Source organism: Octopus bimaculoides, chromosome 10 (genome assembly GCF_046866305.1).
Source record: "Octopus bimaculoides isolate indiv1 chromosome 10, ASM4686630v1, whole genome shotgun sequence".
Classification (NCBI taxonomy): Eukaryota; Metazoa; Mollusca; class Cephalopoda; order Octopoda; family Octopodidae; genus Octopus; species Octopus bimaculoides.
In genome coordinates this window covers 49,055,557-49,076,020 of record NC_142937.1, presented here as the reverse complement: position 1 = coordinate 49,076,020, position 20,464 = coordinate 49,055,557, and the positions used below count along the sequence as shown (strand labels likewise).

General features: G+C 36.3%; 1 protein-coding gene across 1 annotated transcript; it reads right to left on the bottom strand.

The window, feature by feature from the left end:
- Positions 1–19,637: 19,637 nt before the first annotated feature.
- LOC149133703 (uncharacterized) lies at positions 19,638–20,105 on the bottom strand. The gene has a single exon (XM_089358232.1). It carries the CDS (start codon positions 20,103–20,105, stop codon positions 19,638–19,640), a length of 468 nt encoding a protein of 155 aa, XP_089214358.1.
- Between the last annotated feature and the right edge of the window lie 359 nt (positions 20,106–20,464).

The window sequence follows — 20,464 nt, the reverse complement described above, 5'->3', positions numbered from 1 at the left end:
ATATAATTATAAAATATTTTGTAAAATTTACCTATAAAGTCTTTATTTCTGCACTGGCTTCCAAGTAAAATTATTATTGATTTTACCCTTCATTATTAAAAAATGATATTTGAATATATATATATAAGTATATATATATAGTTCAAAAACACAATAACAAAAAAACAACAAAGTGAGGACGTGATATGGATAGTATTATTGGACGCTCAGGAAAGGAAAGAGAGAGTGTATGTATATATATATATATATATATTTTCATTCTTTTATTCTTTTACTTGTTTCAGTCATTTGACTGCAACCATGCTAGAGCACCACATTTAGTTGAACAAATCGACCCCAGAACTTATTCTATGCAAGCCTAGTACTTATCCTATCAGTCTCTTTTAACGAACCACTAAATTATGGGTAAAAATACAAACATCAGTTGTCAAGTGATGGTGGGGGAACAAACACAGACACAAAAATACATACATACATGCATACATATATATATATATATATATATATATATATATATATATATATATATATATATATGTGGGGTGGGTGCGCTGAAAGTGTAGCTGCTAGAATAAGAATAGCCTGGGCAAAGTTTAGAGAGCTCTTACCCCTGCTGGCGACAAAGGGACTCTCACTCAGAGTAAAAGGCAGACTGTATGACGCATGCATACGAACAACCATGCTACATGGCAGTGAAACATGGGCTGTAACTGCTGAGGACATACGTAAGCTCGCAAGGAATGAAGCCAGTATGCTCCGTTGGATGTGTAATGTCAATGTGAATACCCGTCAGAGTGTAAGTATCTTGAGAGAAAAGCTGAACATTAGAAGCATCAGTTGTGGCGTGCAAGAGAGACGATTGCGCTGGTATGGACATGTGGTGAGAATGGAGGAGGATAGCTGCGTGAAAAAGTGCCACACCCTAACAGTTGAGGGAACCCGTGGAAGAGGTAGGCCCAGGAAGACCTGGGCTGAGGTGGTGAGGCAAGACCTTCGTACATTGGGCCTCACCGAGGCGATGACTACGGACCGAGACCTTTGGAAATGGGCTGTGCGTGAGAAGACCCGGCAAGCCAAGTAAGATCGTTGCCAGTGCCCCTGGACTGGTTCTTGTGCGGGTGGCACATGAGATGCACCATTTTGAGCGTGGCCGTTGCCAGTACCGCCTGACTGGCTCCTGTAGGATTTTCGAGCGAGATCGTTGCCAGTGCCCCTGGACTGGCTTGTGCGGGTGGCACATAAAAGACACCATTTCGAGCGTGGCCGTTTTCGTGCGGGTGACACGTAAAAGCACCCACTACACTCTCTGAGTGGTTGGCGTTAGGAAGGGCATCCAGCTGTAGAAACTCTGCCAAATCAGACTGGAGCCTGGTGTTGCCATCCGGTTTCACCAGTCCTCAGTCAAATCGTCCAACCCATGCTAGCATGGAAAGCGGACGTTAAACGATGATGATGATGATGATGTGTGTGTGTGTGTGTGTGTGTAAATATATAAAAACAAAAGGATAAAGAGAGCAAAGGTAAGGTTGAAGAATTTTATGGATAGAGTCTTACAGCTGTTTCTGGGAAGATCCAGTACTTCCCTTCATCGGAGACAGAAAAAATAAAGTAATCTATTATTATACCCATGGGCGGATATATTTAGTATGAAGTGGTAAAGAGTGTGATGTGCTGAAAAAAGAGAGAACAGTACTTGAAGAGTAGTTTCATTCTAGTGGTAAATATTCGTGTAGAAATTCGTGCAGATTAATCCTTGTGTGAATAATCCGGAAATTTATGTTGGAACGAAAATTGATATAGCTTAGGTGGCAGAGGTATATATATTCCATCTTGCAATAGATTTTTGCTTGTTTACTTGAAGGATGTCCAAGCCAAGTGAAAAGTTAGCGGTAATTAGGTCAAGTCAAGACGATAGAATTTGGAAGGGGATAGAGAAGATATAGAGGCGGAGGATGGTAGCGATATATTTATGGTCAGTTGGTCTTAACAGGGTAAAGGGGGATAGCTTATAGAGTGGAGGAGGAATAGGGGGATGAGGTTAAAAGGTCGAGTGAGTAGGAAAGAATGCGTGTGTGTAGTATAAAGGTGGTGGGGTATGAGTGATAAACGAAGGACAGAGATAAAGGAGAGGGATGGGTGGGAAAGGTAGTTAGTAGTATATTTTTGGATGCTGCCAAGCCTATTTATAGACGGTGGAAAGGGATAGAAAGAGGTGACGTAGTCTGTTTGTGTAGGTAGTGTTCTTGTTAAATTGAGAATATGAGAATTAGATTTGGTGGTATATGTGTGGTGAAATGATCGAAAGGAAATAATCCTATTTCAAAAAGATGGTGAAAGATGGATGTTTTTGCCAGGTTGAATATGTTGCCTATGGGGGGTTGTATTATTATGTTGCGTGATCATTTGCGCAATTTTGCTTGTGATAGAACCTGAATGTGTGGAAAGAGCGGTGGTTGCAGTTGCTAAACGCTTCATTATATCGATTAAGTAAAGTGGGAGAATTGTATTTTAAAATATGGAACGCCTCCGTTAGGCAAAGCTTGCAATTGGAGCGCTGGCCCTGATATGGAGTTCCAGAGTCTAGGATAGACCATTTTAAGGTGTATTGGGTATTTTTGTTTTTGAGGTGATGAATATGATTGGCTAATGTTGTAGATTTACTGTGTTTGTCGTATCTAAAAGAGTGCATGTGGGCTGCGTAGCGATGTTTAAAGTTAATAGTTGCACTAATGTACGTTACAGTAGAGTTATGTAATAGATTTTTGACGGTGCATTTATATATTACATTGTATCTTACGCAATGTGTTTGAAGCGGGCAGATAGTCCCGGAGCGACAGTTACAAGTGTAGGAGGCTAGAAGGTTGCGTATGTTTGTGGTTGAGTTATTATTATTGGAGGATATGTTATTAGGGGATGTGTAGGAATCTAGATTAGTGGAATTATTGTTATGGCTATTAGTTCTATCAGTGTTATTATTGGTATTGCTATTATCTAGAATATTAATGGGTTGGGATCCATTGTGGTTTTGTTCCAGTATATGAGCGTTATTGTTAGAAGAACGTATATTGATGTCCGTGTTGGGTGTATGTGTGGGTCGGGTACTTAATCGATATAATGAAGCGTTTAGCAACTGCAACCACCGCTCTTTCCACACATTCAGGTTCTATCACAAGCAAAATTGCGCAAATGATCACGCAACATAATAATACAACCCCCCATAGGCAACATATTCAACCTGGCAAAAACATCCATCTTTCACCATCTTTTTGAAATAGGATTATTTCCTTTCGATCATTTCACCACACATATACCACCAAATCTAATTCTCATATTCTCAATTTAACAAGAACACTACCTACACAAACAGACTACGTCACCTCTTTCTATCCCTTTCCACCGTCTATAAATAAGCTTGGCAGCATCCAAAAATATGATACTACTAACTACCTTTCCCACCCATCCCTCTCCTTTATCTCTGTCCTTCGTTTATCACTCATACCCCCACCACCTATATACTACACACACGCATTCTTTCCTACTCACTCGACCTTTTAACCTCATCCTCCTATTCCTCCTTCACTCTATAAGCTCTCCCCCTTTACCCTGTTAAGACCAACTGACCATAAATATATCGCTACCATCCTCCGCCTCTATATCTTCTCTATCCCCTTCCAAATTCTATCATCTTGACTTGACCTAATTACCGCTAACTTTTCACTTGGCTTGGACATCCTTCAAGTAAACAAGCAAAAATCTATTGCAAGATGGAATATATATACCTCTGCCACCTAAGCTATATCAACTTTCGTTCCAACATAAATTTCAGAATTATTCACACAAGGATTAATCTGCACGAATTTCTACACGGATATTTACCACTGGAATAAAACTATTCTTCAAGTACTGTTCTCTCTTTTTTCAGCACATCACACTCTTTACCACTTCATACTAAATATATCCGCCTATGGATATAATAATAGATTACTTTATTTTTTCTGTCTCCGATGGAGGGAAGTACTGGATCTTCCCAGAAACAGCTGTAAGACTCTATCCATAAAATTCTTCAACCTTATCTTTGCTCTCTTTATCCTTTTGTTTTTATATATTTACATATACACACGCTAATACACGACTTATAATACACAATCCTGTTCATACAACGATTAGGGCAAACTAATCGGTATACAGCACTTACTCGGTATTACCTGTATCCTCCGGGGTTTGGTTAAATCCAATACCCTCCTCAACCATATATATATATATATATATATATATATATATATATATATATATATATATACATATACATACGACAGGCTTCTTTCAGTTTCCATCTGCCAAATTCACTCACAAGGCTTTGGTTGGCTTAAGGCTATAGTAGAAGACACTTGCCCAAAGTGCCATGCAGTAGGGTTAGGGGGAGGAGTGGCTGCGTGGTAAGAACCTTGCTTCCCAACCACATGGTTCCAGGTTCAGTCCCACTGCATGGCAGTTTGGACAAGTGTCTTCTCCTATAGCCTCAGGTCGATCAAAGCCTTATGAGTGGATTTGGTAGATGGAAAATGAAAGAAGCCTGTCATATATATATATATATATATATATATATATATATATATATATATATACATACATATATATATATATACATACATACATACATATATATAAATATATGTATACATATATATGTATGTATGTATGTGTTTGTTGTCTGTATTAATTTTGTAAAGTTGTGGCCTTCAACGTTTTTGACTTCATAATCAAACAAAAAATTAGAGAAACAAATATTGAAAATTAAAAACATAACTTTATAGCTATAGGTGTGTGATTAAGAAGTTCACTCTGGAACTATGAGATTATGGATTCAATCACACCCTGTGGATTCTGTCAGCTGGTGTCCTGTACAACAGGTGTCATTGATCAATATCATGTGAGTGCAATTGGAAGGCAGAAAAAGCCCATTGTGTGTATGTGTTTATATACATATATCATGGACTCTCCCATTGTTAGATGACATGAATGTTCAGCAATTTCTTGCCAAACAACCGCACAGATGATTTGTTTTTAAATTAAATTGACATTAATTGTACAGGTGCACTGTGTCAGATGATTAAGTGATCACAGAGCAACGTGAAATGAAGTGCTTTGCTCAAGAACACAATGCAACACCCAGTCTGAGAATTGAAAACCATGATCTTGCAATTGGGTGTAACATCCTAACCACCTAAGCTATGCATCTTCACACACACAAACACACACACACACAAACACATATATATTGGGTCATCCCATAAATAATGCAGATTTTTACACTTCTTTTATTTTTCAAAATTAAGGCAAAGTTCTTTTTCAATCTAAACATACTCTTCTTCATTTTCTACTATGCTCATCCCTCCATCTGGTAGACTTATAAGGCTCCTCTTCCAAAATTCACTTATCTGTGACAAAAAATACTCCTCCACAACTGTTCTGACCTCTTCTACACAATTAATATTTTTTCTGTCCAAATGATTTAGAAGACTGCAGAATAAATGATAATCAGATGGGGCAATGCCCAGTGAATATTGTGGGAGAGGGGCATTGTTTCCCATTCAAACTGCTCCAGCTTTTGGAATGTCATCCTTGGTGCATGTGGGTGAGCATCTCTCTGTCTCCGTCTGTCTGTCTGTCTGTCATTATATGTATACATATACATGCACACACACGCGCATGTGTGTGTGTGTCTGTGTGTGAGTGAATTTGTATTTCCCCTTGAGAACAAAAGACTCATTCAAACAGTGTCATTTGTTTCCAGTTCAGGAATATTACCTTGCTTGGAAACAGGTTAGCATTAGTATCAGTAAGGATATTTTGCTGTAGAAAACCTCACCCCAATGTAGTTTTGTTGGACCCCTGCAAATATTGAAAGGTAGATGTTAAAGCAACGAGGATGATAAATTCATAAGTAAAGTTAAAAATTTAGAAAAAAACCCCAAAAATTGTTGCTTACTTTGTTTCCTTTATCATACTTGCATTAAAAATATTATAAATAACACATTTTCCAAAATTCTAAAGCATTAATATTGAATTTTCTGAAATCCAAAATTATATTTTAAAAATCTGGTTTACACCTGGACACACCTTGTAGAGTGACATTTTAAAACTGCTGATATTAAGTCTCAAGTTAGAGTGTAGATATGAGTTGGAGAAGGTGTAGCTTTAATTTATACCAGGACATGGAATTACAACTACTATATTTCAGGTATATAGTTACATATTAGCCAAGTCAATCAAGTATTAAACCAAAAGATCAATAGTTCTACTCTTATTACCAGCACAATTTTTTTATCCCCCTAAACTTGAAGATTACCTATAATTTCTGTACATCACCTCCAAACCTTCCAATATATATATATATATATATTATATACACACACACACACACACACATACATACATACATACATACATACATATATATATATATATATATATATATATATATATATATATATATATATATATATATATATATATATATATATAGGAAATCATTGATAAATAATATATCATAGTTATCTTATTATTTTAGTTCTGTAACCACCGGTATTCTCAATTCGACTTCTTTTTATTTTATGACCTAACCAAATTACTCATATGGTTATTATATATTTAATCCACGACGGCATTAACCATCTCTCCGTATCTAGGAATCTACCGCTAAGTATTATAACTATTCTAATTCTACCACTAAGTTTTAGTCGGTCGAAAGGGGGACAGCATGTAACATAAATTGATATATCATCATTTTCTTGCTTTCTCCTTTTTCTTCTTTTTCTTATCGTTTTCTTTACTTATCCACTCTGATGAAGTTCCACTATTCAAATTGATATAATTAAATACGATGATAATCATTATTATTATTGTGGTAATAGCGCCAGCAGAAACAACTGTCAGATGAGATTTTGTCTTTTTATAATAAATAATGACAATTGATTGACTTCAATTATCAATTATCAATCATATCTCCATTGTTTGTTTTCCTTAAATATAGATAAACTTCGGTTTATTCTTGTCATTATGAGCATTAATACTAATACTAATCACATAGGTAATATACCAGCTGATTCATTGCATACAAGCATCCTTAGACTGTTGCTACAACTGCTAACTTACTACTTAACTCATACACACACACACACACACATATAATCCAAAAACGGAATAAGAACGTAACAAATGACAATAAAAACATACGGACAGATAGACGATACAAAGACAGACAGGGAAAACCCAGGACGGATCATTCATGGCCCTTTGTTCATCAGTCAAGCTTCCAATTATCATTACAGTTTTGGGTTGTTACACTTGAGACTGTTCAAAATTAGTAGGCCCCAAAAATCTAAGCATTAAATTTTTGGAAGAAAGCAAGCGAATGTGTACGACAACACAAACAAGAAAAAAAACGAGAAAATGGAGAAAATGTTATACGATTACAAATACAATCAAGACAAAAACAAGTGCCTTTCGACTAATAAGGACAAGTTAAGTTAAGCTGGCGTTCCTGGGTTTTCCCTGTCCGTCTTTGTATCGTCTATCTGTCCGTATGTTTTTATTGTCGTCCGTTACATTCTTATTCCGTTTTTTTGGATTTATATATACATAAAGCATCGTATGTACACCTTTTGCGTATGTACACGGTTTCGCTATGGAATGGTGAAACTACTTTTTCATTTTCTGAAAAAGCAATGTTTTGGACTTACGCCACTTTTGCATAATAACAACAATATATGCATATGTTTTATTCAATTAAAACAATCAAAATAATCTCAGATTTTGGAATAATAGCTTTTTCACTTCTTTGAAAATTTTTATTATCATCATAATTATCATCATCATCATCATCATCATCATCAAACCATGAGAAAAGAAGACTGGTTCTAAAATTTCATCTCTCTTACATTTTGTATAGAAAATTTCCCAGTCATTAAGTAGTTGTCATGGTCATGACTGCAATTCCTGTTTGATATGAACATTCACATGTTGACATTTTCCTATTATAGGAATAGTTATGTTTTGTACAAACACACAACAAATAGCTGGTCTGGTTTTATATATGAGCTGCTTCTGTATGAAATTCACTAAAGCTATATACTTGTACATAGTGGAAATTGCACATGCATTCAGGAATTCAGAATTTTTTGGCGTTGTCATGAAATTTGTTGTGTCTTCAATTCTGTTGTGTCTATCATCAGCTTTGTCATATTTATCATCACTTTTGGAATCATTTATGCCAATTTTTCATCAATTTTGTTATATTATGTTTGTCATTATTTTGCCGTATTTCTCGTGTTTATCAATTTTATCATGTTTGTTAAAACGATTTTGACATGTCATCAATTTTGTCATGTTCGTTGCCATTTTTGTCAAGTAGTCATCAATTCTGACATATGTTGAGTTTCTTATTCAAGCATGTTTGTTATCATTTTTGACACATTTATCATAAAATTTGTCATGCTTATCATGTGGCTTGCATCACGGCCATGTGAAATGAAACGTTGTGTTATTTATACAGCAGTAAGTGCTTAATGTTGCAGTAGGTAGAATATACACATTGGGGCCCCACTATAAAAATTTCATGACTGTGTGGATCACTTTGCAGCCATATGGCTTTTGGGTTCAATCCTACAGACATCTCCAATAACCCTGGGCAGCCAATGCCTAGTAAGTGAATTCAGTAGGCAGAAACTATGTGGAAACCCATCACGTGTGTGTGTGTCTTTGCATTTGTGTTTGCTCCCACCTCACTGCTTCACAACTCTTGTTGGTTTATGTCTCTGTAACTTAACAGTTCAGCAAAAAAGACTGATAGAATAAGTGTCAGGCTTATAATTCCTGGGGTCAATTTCTTTAACGAAAACCCTTAAAACAGTGCCTTAGTATGGCTACAGTCCAATGACTGAAGCGAGTAAAAGAAAAGAAGCTAAAGTAAATCTATTTATGTCACCACACTTCTCATCAGACACATTATTTTACATGCCTTTTCTTTATTGGCATGGGCTCGATGGTTCAACAGAATCAGGGTGGAGGGTCATATTTTGCATTAATGGTTCACTTTACAGCATGTACTGAGTTCATTTTTGTGGCATCAACACAGAGATTACCTAGCCCTCAGCAAGACTAAAGAGTCTTCTCAAATTCTGAGTTGTCACTGGTCAGTTCAATCTATCGACCATTTATGGAGTGAACAGAGTACGTCATTCATCACACCAACACTAGTATGGTTGCTGATGGTATTGACAAAGCTTGTTTCCTCAAAATTACTACCCTTGTGCCAATTTCTGAAACTATTTTAAGGCAGCAAGCTGGCAGAATTGTTAGGGTATTGGAAAAATTATCAGTGATATTTCTTTTGGCTTTTTACATTCTAAGTTCAAATTCCACGGAGGTAAATTTTGCCTTTCATCCCTCCAGAGTCAACAAAATAAAGTCCAGTCAACTACTGGCATTCATGTCATCAACTAACCTCCTCTTCAAATTTTGCTGGCCTTACGCTAAGTCAGAAGCCATTATTGTTGTTGTTATTAGTAGTAGTAGTAGTAGTATAGATTGACAGAATCGTTAGAGTATCTGAGAAAATGTTTTGCAGCATGTGAGAATCATTAGTGAGAGAGAGAGGAACAAAATGGCCAGTGGTATTTGGTTCAGTTTTTTACATTCTGAGTTTTCAATTGCACTGAGGTCAACTTTGCTTTTAACTCTTCTGGGGGTTCATTAAATAAAGTACATGCTACTGATACTTTCTTTTATGTAAGAAACAAAAATGGTGGTGGATTAGCAGAATCATTTGAATGTCAGAAAAAAGTATCTTGCTGTATTTGTTCTGACTCTGTACATTCTGAGTACAAATCAAACTTGTCTTTCAGCCCTTGAGGCTTGATAAAATATTGGGTTAGCTAGAAAGTAATTTTGGTTTTTTAGTGTGAAATAAAAGTCATTTTTTCATACAAAGAATGAACTTTAATCTATTATATATTTTCCATTTTGTTCGATGACATTTTGCCATCTTTCTGACAACTTCATGATTCTGCGCTCATAGAACTTCTGGTCCTTATCAGCCAAAAACTGAAGCAAGTGCGGTTTCAGGTCATCATCATTATTGAAAGTATTACCATTCAAAGAATTTTGCAAACTTCGAAATAAATGGTAATCTGATGGTGTAAAGTCAGGGCTATATGGTGAATGTGACACCACTTCCCAACCAGCTCCAATAATATTTCTCGAGTTAGCAAAGAGGTGTGTGGTCTTGCGTTGTCATGTTGAAACACGATTCCTTTACGTTTTGCCAATTCTGGCCGTTTGTCTTTGACTGCTTCCTCTAGTTTCATTAGTTGTTGACAGTAAACATCTGAATTGATTGTTTGGCTCTTTGGAAGCAGCTCAAAATACACAATACCTTTGTAATCCCACATTTTTTTGATGACCTTTGTTTGATGCAATTTAGCTTTCGATGTGATTTGCAGCTGGTTCATTACACTTGGACCATGACTGTTTTCGATTGATGCTATAGTAGACAATCCATTTTTCATCACCAATGATGATTCATTTTAAAAAAGGTCGATTTCATTGCATTTGAGATGCATATCGCAAATAGTGATTCATTGTGTTAAGTGAACGTCTTTCAATTTATGTGGAGCCCAAATATCAAGCTTGTTAACGAGTCCAAGACATTTTGAGTGATTTTCAACTGTTGTGTGTGATATATTTAACCTCTCTGCAATCTCTCACACAGTTATATGACAATCAGCTTCAATTATGGCGTTGATTCGGTCATCAACTTCAGTAGGTCGACCAGAACGTTAATCATCTTTGAGTGAAAAATTTCCAGAACTTATTTTTTTTACCATTTCTGATATGTGCGTTCTGTTAAGCAATCAACACCATAAACTTCGCATATCTCTTTGTGAGCCACAGCAACTTTCTTGCCTTTATGGAAATACAAAAGCAAAATATAGCGAAAATGTTCGCTTTTGCACTCCATGTTAAAATTAATACTGAACTAACAGTTGTAAACAAAATTACACACAATTTGCTTCTAAGTAAGCTAAACATAACAGCAATCAAATGTCAAAAAATAAAACATAACATTGATAAAATTCATTAAAAAAGACGTAACTCTATTTGGGAAAAAAGAAATTACTTTTTTGCCAACCCAATAACATACCAGTTAAGTAGTGATGTTGATGTAATTAAGGTGCAGGCATGGTTGTGTGGTAAGAAGTTTGCTTCCCATCTACATGGTTCCAGATTCAGTCCCACTGAAAGAAGCCCATCATGTGTGTGCATGTGTGTGTGTGTATTTGTCCCCCATTATTGTTTGACAGCCGGTGTTGACATGTTTACATCTTTTCAGGGTCAATAAAATAAGTGCCAGTTGAACACCAGGGTCAGTGTAATTGACTGCCTCTCTCAGAGTTTCAGGCCTTGTACCTATAGTAGAAAGGATTATCATTATTATGGTGGTGAGTGAATAGAATCAGTAGTGTTTCATAGAAAATGCTTACTAGTATTTCTTCCAAATTTTTACGTTCTTAGTTCAAATTCTACTAAGGTCAACTTTGCCTTTCATCCTTTCAGGATCAATAGAATAGGACCAGCTGAGCACTGAGGACAATGTAATCAACTTACCCATCCCACTAAATTGCTGGCCTTGTGCCAAAATTAGTAAGAATAATCATTATTATTAGTAATTTGGTTTACATTGATTTTTCCATCTTAGTAAGGTTGAAAAGATGATTTCAACAAATAGGACAGTTGTAAACTGTTGAAGTTGTTGCTTTCATGAACAGATGTTTTAGTTTTCACTAACTTGTAACTGCAAAGTAAAATTATAGATTTTTTATTGTTGCTGCTGCTGTTGTTGGTGTTAAGCTCCAGTAAGCAGACCTGTAATATGTAGGCAGTTGATTGGTTGAACAACTAAGTGAAATTTCCAGACAATTGTTTCTGTGCCAACTTTTCATCATTCAACTAATATTCCACATATGACCATCTTGTTTAGATTTTTTAATATTTTATGTATATATTTTTTTTATTTTGATTTTTAAAAAATATTTTATGTAGGATTTATTAGTCTTTGGCTTAAGACCTAGTGTGGATTCTTGTAGTAGAGTTAATGAGCTTCACTAAAGGTACCCAAGCTCCAGGTGATGGTGTTAAACTGGTCAATGAATTAGATCTAATTTCTGGAAGTAAAAATATTTCATTCAATGAAGAAGAGAAGAATACCTCCTACCATAACATGCATGAAAAAAATCAAAGTAAAACAGTTTGTAAAATAAATGCTTTTAGTGAAATAAGGGTCAATATTAACAATTCTTTGTGATACTGAATCAAATTGTTCTTTTATGTGTGTTCTAATTTTTTACTTTTTTTCTCTAATATTTAAAAATCACATTTAAAGATACTAAAATAGGAATGTATAAGTAAATTGTGAAAGAAATGAAACTAAAAAATACTGGAAGTTATGACTTGGACTTCCCTGTCATAGAAGAGAAAGGGGAGTAAAATAGATACTTTGTTATTGCATTGAGAATGAGGACATGTCTACAGACACCTGCGTTTATAATATCTGCAATTTATGTATAACATGTTGCAGATATTGCAACTGAAATACACTCCTTAAATAAATATGATAGGAAAAGTTTATTCCATATCTTGCATCTTGATACAAGTTAGCAAACCCAGTTGCCTGTGACTGTGTCATAATCTTGTCAGATTAGCAAAGTTGGCTCAACCACTTGATAGAAAGAAGAGAACTGTCATCACAGAACATTTATTTGCACAATACAAGCTCATTCATTCTTTGAAAGAAACTGTCTTGGTGCACTGTTAATTATAAGCAGGCAAGTCTTCAAATTAAAATTGAATAAGAATACACAGGGAGGATTACCCACATGAATACATGTGAAGGACTAAGCTCAGTGATTATGAACTGATATCCTTGAATTTAATTTGTTCTATAAATGTAATGTTATACTTGAATTTAAATATTGGTATTTTTCATCATCATCATCATCATCATCGTTTAACGTCCGCTTTCCATGCTAGCATGGGTTGGACGATTTGACTGAGGACTGGTGAAACCGGATGGCAACACCAGGCTCCAGTCTGATTTGGCAGAGTTTCTACAGCTGGATGCCCTTCCTAACGCCAACCACTCAGAGAGTGTAGTGGGTGCTTTTACGTGTCACCCGCACGAAAACGGCCACGCTCGAAATGGTGTCTTTTATGTGCCACCCGCACAAGCCAGTCCAGGGGCACTGGCAACGATCTCGCTCGAAAATCCTACAGGAGCCAGTCAGGCGGTACTGGCAACGGCCACGCTCAAAATGGTGCATCTCATGTGCCACCCGCACAAGAACCAGTCCAGGGGCACTGGCAACGATCTTACTTGGCTTGCCGGGTCTTCTCACGCACAGCCCATTTCCAAAGGTCTCGGTCCGTAGTCATCGCCTCGGTGAGGCCCAATGTACGAAGGTCTTGCCTCACCACCTCAGCCCAGGTCTTCCTGGGCCTACCTCTTCCACGGGTTCCCTCAACTGTTAGGGTGTGGCACTTTTTCACGCAGCTATCCTCCTCCATTCTCACCACATGTCCATACCAGCGCAATCGTCTCTCTTGCACGCCACAACTGATGCTTCTAATGTTCAGCTTTTCTCTCAAGATACTTACACTCTGACGGGTATTCACATTGACATTACACATCCAACGGAGCATACTGGCTTCATTCCTTGCGAGCTTACGTATGTCCTCAGCAGTTACAGCCCATGTTTCACTGCCATGTAGCATGGTTGTTCGTACGCATGCGTCATACAGTCTGCCTTTTACTCTGAGTGAGAGTCCCTTTGTCGCCAGCAGGGGTAAGAGCTCTCTAAACTTTGCCCAGGCTATTCTTATTCTAGCAGCTACACTTTCAGCGCACCCACCCCCACTACTAACTTGGTCGCCCAGATAGCGGAAGCTATCGACTACCTCTAGTTTTTCACCCTGGAATGAGATAGAAGTTGTTTCCTGTTTGTTTGCAGTCTTTATTGCACCTGAACATCTGCCACAAACAAAAACTAACTTGCTAGTTAACCTGCCTTTGATGTTGCTGCACCTCTTATGTGTCCATAGCTTGCACCGGGTACATCTTATAGAGTTACTACCTACTCCTTTTCTACATACTGAGCAGGGCCATCTACCTGAAGGGGTTTGTGTTTTATCTACCTTCCTACTTATTAGGATTTTGGTTTTAGCTAGGTTGACTCTAAGGTCCTTCAATTCTAGACCTTGCTTCCACACCTGAAACTTCTCCTCTAGTTCTGATAGTGACTCCGCAATTAGGGCAAGGTCATCAGCATAGAGGAGCTCCCAGGGGCAACCTGTCTTGAACTCCTCTGTGATTGCCTGGAGGACTATGGTAAATAATAGGGGGCTGAGGACGGAACCTTGGTGGACCCCTACCTCTACCCGGAATTCATTGCTGTACTCATTTCCAACCCTCACCTTACTGGCCGCATCTCTGTACATGGCTCGCACAGCTCTCACTAGCCATTCTTCTATCCCAAGTTTCCTCATTGACCACCAGATAAGGGATCGGGGGACCCTGTCAAAGGCTTTCTCCATGTCAACGAAAGCCAGGTACAGAGGTTTATCCTTGGCTAGGTATTTCTCTTGCAACTGTCTCACTAGAAATAAGGCATCAGTAGTGCTTTTACCTGGCACGAACCCAAACTGCATCTCATCTAAATTGATTCGCTCCCTAATTAGTTGGGCTATGACCCTCTCTGTAACTTTCATAACCTGATCTAACAGCTTGATGCCTCTGTAATTATTTGTATCTAAAGCGTCCCCTTTACCTTTGTAGCAGTTACACATTAAGTAATTTCATGCTTTCCATTTTCCTCTGTTAACTTTCATTTCTTTCCTATTTAACTGTCTTCTCTTCTGATCTTACCCCTTCATTTTGTTTGCATTTCTCCCCCACCCCCACCCATATTTAAAATAAGATTTAACCAAGATTATTTAAATCAAGGAAAAAGAACAGTGTCCATAGCTCTTGCAGAACCCACTTAGTTGGTCATGCCTTTATAAAGACTTACTAAGGCTATGGACACAACCCACATAGCAAGTCTTTATAAGGGCATGTGAGTTCAATGTGGTTGATGTTAAGCGATCATCATAAAAAATAACAAAGCACAAAACTGGAATATTTTTAAAAACTCACATCTAGAAAAAATGCTATTTTGATCCTTAGTAAAGAAAGCTAGATTTTCCATCTAATCCAGTTGATATTATTGTAAGGATTTTTTTGATTACACTGATGCCATAGATTGCAGTTGACAGATTCTTCTTTAACAATAAATAATGAAAACAACAACATCAAAAACGATTTCTAAATTGTTGCAACAAAACTGCTTTCTTCAAGCTCAAAATATTAGCAATAGAAACTAGAACAATGTACAAATGTGACAAACGTTATCAAACAATAACATTCACAGACAATACACACATGATATCGATAAGATACACAAAACTGCAGTCAGACATTTTTTTTATTATTGTTATCCAGTTTTTCAGTTCTAGCTGTTTGTTTATAATGAAACTCTTCAGAAACTGACAGTATCTGGTTCACAAAGTATCAGTAATGACAGTTAGTATCAAAATATTATATTCTATTCAATCATTATATCATTATTCATTATCCTCACAGAAAATGTATTCTGTGAAAACATTTGAGGTTAGGTGTTAAACTTTTAATTTCAGAATAGTTTGTCAAACTTTACTGTGAAAAATCTTCAAGATCTACAGCATAGATTTTTCATTATTTGTGTCTCTAGCTGATGCATACATCATGCAAGAATGAGCCTGATGGTAACATCCCACAGTTTCTCTTGAGTAAAATAATAAGTTTACATTCGTTCTTGATATGATGATAAGTTTGCACTTTCAAAGATCTGTGGAATAAGAAAATCCCTTATTTATAAAAGAGCTATGGATTGGTGAAAGGAAGAGCATCTGGTTATAGAATTCTGCTTCAGATGTATCCCTGTCCATCTCACAAAAACATGGTGGAAGAACATATGTTAAAATGAAAAAAAAACAAATGGAGAAGATTTTGGGATAAGTATAAGAGTACAAATAGGAAGTATGAACATCAGTAACCTTATATGTAAATGGTACTGCTACAGTAACTTTCAACAGAAATTATCTAAAGAACCCTGTGACAACACTAAATGACAAAGGAATGGAAATGGATAGAGAGAAAACAAAATCAATGGTTATTTGCATGAAACAGCAGTCACCAAATGTAAATGTTATAATTAAGGAAAGCCAATTGAACAGACATCAAGGATACACCTATGATATATGCAATCAGAAAATGAGAAATATGAAGTGAAAAAAAAGATTGAGATAGCGTGAATGCTTTCTGCTACACTATGTTCCTTAGGTTTAAGGACAATATTGCTCATCAGGCAGTGTGTAAGATAAATAAATACTTATGTATATACATACAAATATATGACAATTTAGTTAATCAAGATGGCCAAGAATCAGAAGTAGTATTGTGACCAGTGGTGTATAAAAACATCTGACAGTCTAGTTGATACAGTGAAATACATGTGTGTGTGTGTGTGTGTGTATGTGTTGTACATACATACATACATACATTAATTGTGAGACTATGAGGAGAGTTGAAAGTACATCTATATTCCAATTCTACCACCACCACCACCACCAAGATAAATGAATACCAAATACATTCTAGACAATCTTTCCACGAATTTTTGTAAGATGAGTTGAATGCAACTGGTCCATATTTTTTGTTGCTTTTTCCCCTTGATGTTTGTCATGTGTCTTGTATATAAGAAGCTCAAGCAAGCTTAGGCAAGCTACACTTTGTCAGTTCTTCAATGTCTATTGATTCTCTCCAAATAAGCCTTAGTGCTTCTGTTCAACATATTTACTCAGGAGATGCACATGAAGGTTATTTTTAACCAGTTAGAGGTTCTAGTGAAATAGATTCCACTATATTCACTATAAAACTCATGAAGAAATCAATGTCTTGAAGATATTCTTTCATCTCTTATGATAGTTGAGAGGAAGTAAAAAAAAAAAGTATGAGAGAATATGTGTGAGAGGGGGAGTGAAAATGCATGTATAACTGAGACATGAAGAGTGTGATAAAGTTACAGCAATATAAATGGGAGGTGTATGGCAATAAAAAGAAAGAAGATAGATAGTTGGACAAAGAGGTAGATAATAGTATTATGTAAATAGTATAAAACTAGGTAGATAAAGACCTGTGAGGAGATCAACAACTACAGGGAAATAAGAGATAGAGAAACAGAAATGTGAAATAGAAAAACAACAACCAGTAGATCATATTAAGGAAACAACAGGAAAAGAAGGAAAAGAAAACAGGTAGATAGAGCAGCAAGCTAAAAATAAACAAAGATATAAAAGCAGAAAAATAGACAGATAGGCAGACAGACTGACAAAGATAGATAGATAAACACAGATAGACATTGATAAATAGAGAGACAGACACATATGAAAACATATATGACAATGCCATGAATAATGATAGTGAGGGCCAAGAATATTACACTGGACTTAGAAAAATGTAGCAGTCAGAACTCTCCTCTTACAAGTCAGTGTCCCACAATGCATTCAGAGTACCAGTGTTGCTAACAACATTTAGTGCACCTGACTGGTCTGAAAAGGAAATACACTCGAAAGACATTAAAACCCATATGATCTTGACATCAATTACAAACTTTCACAGAAACAATGATATTGACAGGCTCTACTTAAGAAGAGATGAACGAGATAGAATGCTTGAGATCAGTGTAGACAGCCTCTGAATGCCATATAATCTCTCTTGGACAGCACTTGCTAAACAATAGCAGCAAAAATAAATATATAAACCTAGTGCTGAGAAGTGAAGAGAACAATATACTGTGTGTTGGCAGTGAGATCCTCAGGAAGTACTCTTTTCCTGACAATCTCATTCAATCCCAAAATAGCTGAACTGCCATACCTCAAAGAAGACCTGGATGTCAAATACTCAGTATACCAAATAAAGATCATACATGGATATGTTTACCCCCAAAAACTTGAAGGTGACACTAATATTGACATGAAATTCAGCTTTTGTTTGACTTATAACTACCACATTACATCACACTCCAAAAGTTACGCATTAATAATCCAAAAACAGATTACTATAAATTTACTTTAAAAAAGTTAGAGACAGTGATGGCTTTGGTGTCCTAAGGTGCAACCAAAAATATCAATTATGTCATATTTCTGTGAAAGACATTACACATGTGTTCAGTAGCTGCCCAAAAATGTCATCAAGGTACTACCTCCCATTGTGATTTGATATTGTCACTGAAACAATATTCAATGCCTTATGAAAAAGAAGTGACTATCCTGGGATGAACATAGAATATTCCCCTGTTAATAAATACATGCACAAACATCAATACAAGGAATATTGGTAGAACAATCTCATCAAAATTCCACCAGGTGTAAACACAGTGGCAGATCTACAATATTGGGGCTGTAAAGCTTAAAATGTTATGGAGGACCCTTTACAACCAGCAACAGTAGGGTAACATCCAATTAGGGTGAAAGAATTTTCGTGCCCTTGCAAAGAACTCCAGCTTGAGGCCCTAATTGCCCAAATGGTGGAGTCCTTAAAAAGAAGTTTGAAAATGAGACTTCTTTCCACCAGAAACGAGGTGTGGATAATCACTGATATCCTTGTCAATGTGGTTGTTCCATGGTAGATCACTACAAATATTTTCCAGGCTATGCCTTATACTTTTAGAGTTATGGGGGTTGAAAATTAGGGAAGCATTATATACATGCATGATGCATCATTAAGATACATATAAAAATTACAAAATAGTCTTTTTTCTGCTTTTTGTAGCAACAGTTTTGCCATATTACAGCTTCCTTGCAATGTAATTTTCTCGAGACAATATGCATAAGGAACTTAAGCACTCTTCAGTCATGGTAGACCAAAATTTATTCTTAAAGGAAAGCTTTGAGGAACACCTTTCTGCTTCACAGCTTATGTGCAGTGATAATATTAAATTCTTTGCATCTCGCTTACATTCAGACTTTTCTTCTGAGTTTTCAAACATATATTTGAAAGTTTGTAAAATATCTCTATATCCATTTTTAATTGACCAGACTGCTTTATAGTGTGAAGTATGAAGGCCATCTAGTTACACTTAAGCTCTTTAGAGAAAAGGCTAGATTGCCCTGTGTTTTTAAAATCCCCCATCTTTGAGGAGATTGAGAAAAGAAAACATACAGCTGCTGCAAGATGCCAAAATAGTCAACAACTTCAGGTACAGTAGACACTGCCTTTTACCAAACAAGTTTGAGTGAATGGCTTGCACATGGTACATAGTCTGCATACCTATTAATGTTTTTAAGAAGTGCTTGTAGCCCTTTCTCCGAGCCCTTCATCGTAAGACTGACCATGGATAGTGAAGGCTTATGCTCCCCCAGAAATTGTTACTTTGTTGAACAAGGTCGTGGATGAATGTTTTTCTATTGGCAAAAGTGCTAAAAATCTCTCGCAGGGTTTTCCATTATAACAGTATCGAACCACAGTTACCAGCTAGTGTTATGTCAGGTGTAAAGTCAATAATAATTGAGTAGTATTTGATGTCTAGGTTGTTGATCTGATTCACCACTTCATCTTTCACATGTTTTCCCATGATTTGTATCAATTCTTCATACACAGATTTGGATAGGTAAGTAATATTTACTTTTTCATTTTTACATTTCTCTAAATGTTCATGTAAAAATGGGTCAAACTCTGCAATAAGCTCAATGGCCCCTACAAAATTTCCATTGTTCGGGGAGCCCCACTTTTCCTCATGAATTTTAAATGCTAAACCTCTTTCACTTAATGACTTTATAACTGCTACAACTCTTTTTAGTACTTGAAAACAGTACTGCATGTTTTTTTTCAACTGTTCCTCAAGTTGCTGATCCACAGTGTTTTTATTTGACTTTTGAGTTAGCCAGCTCAACATCGCCCTGTTATGTTCCATGCTGTCTTCATGATTTTCTAGAGTTCTGAGGATATTCATCCAATCAGAAAACCTACTTGTTGTAAGTGATATTTGGTATTTAGAAAAGAGTTTGCTCTTTGAGTAAACTAACCAGGATCTCATCACAGTCTGACAATTTTCCAATCTTTTTTTTTTCAAAGTACTTGTTTGAGAAACTTCAATTTACCTGTTTGTAAGTCTTGTTGGATTCAGTATATATTATCTGATTTTTATTTTGAAAAATATACTGATGTCTTGCATTAAACAGTTTTGTATGAAATCATTATCAATTGTTTTGGGCTAGTTTACCAGGTCACTGCATTCTTTGAAATCACTTATTTGCTTCCAGTTTCCTGTTT

What these genes read in the sequence shown, in the direction of transcription:
- LOC149133703 (XM_089358232.1), bottom strand. Translation starts at nt 20,105, where the DNA reads ATGGAACATAACAGGGCGATGTTGAGCTGGCTAACTCAAAAGTCAAAT.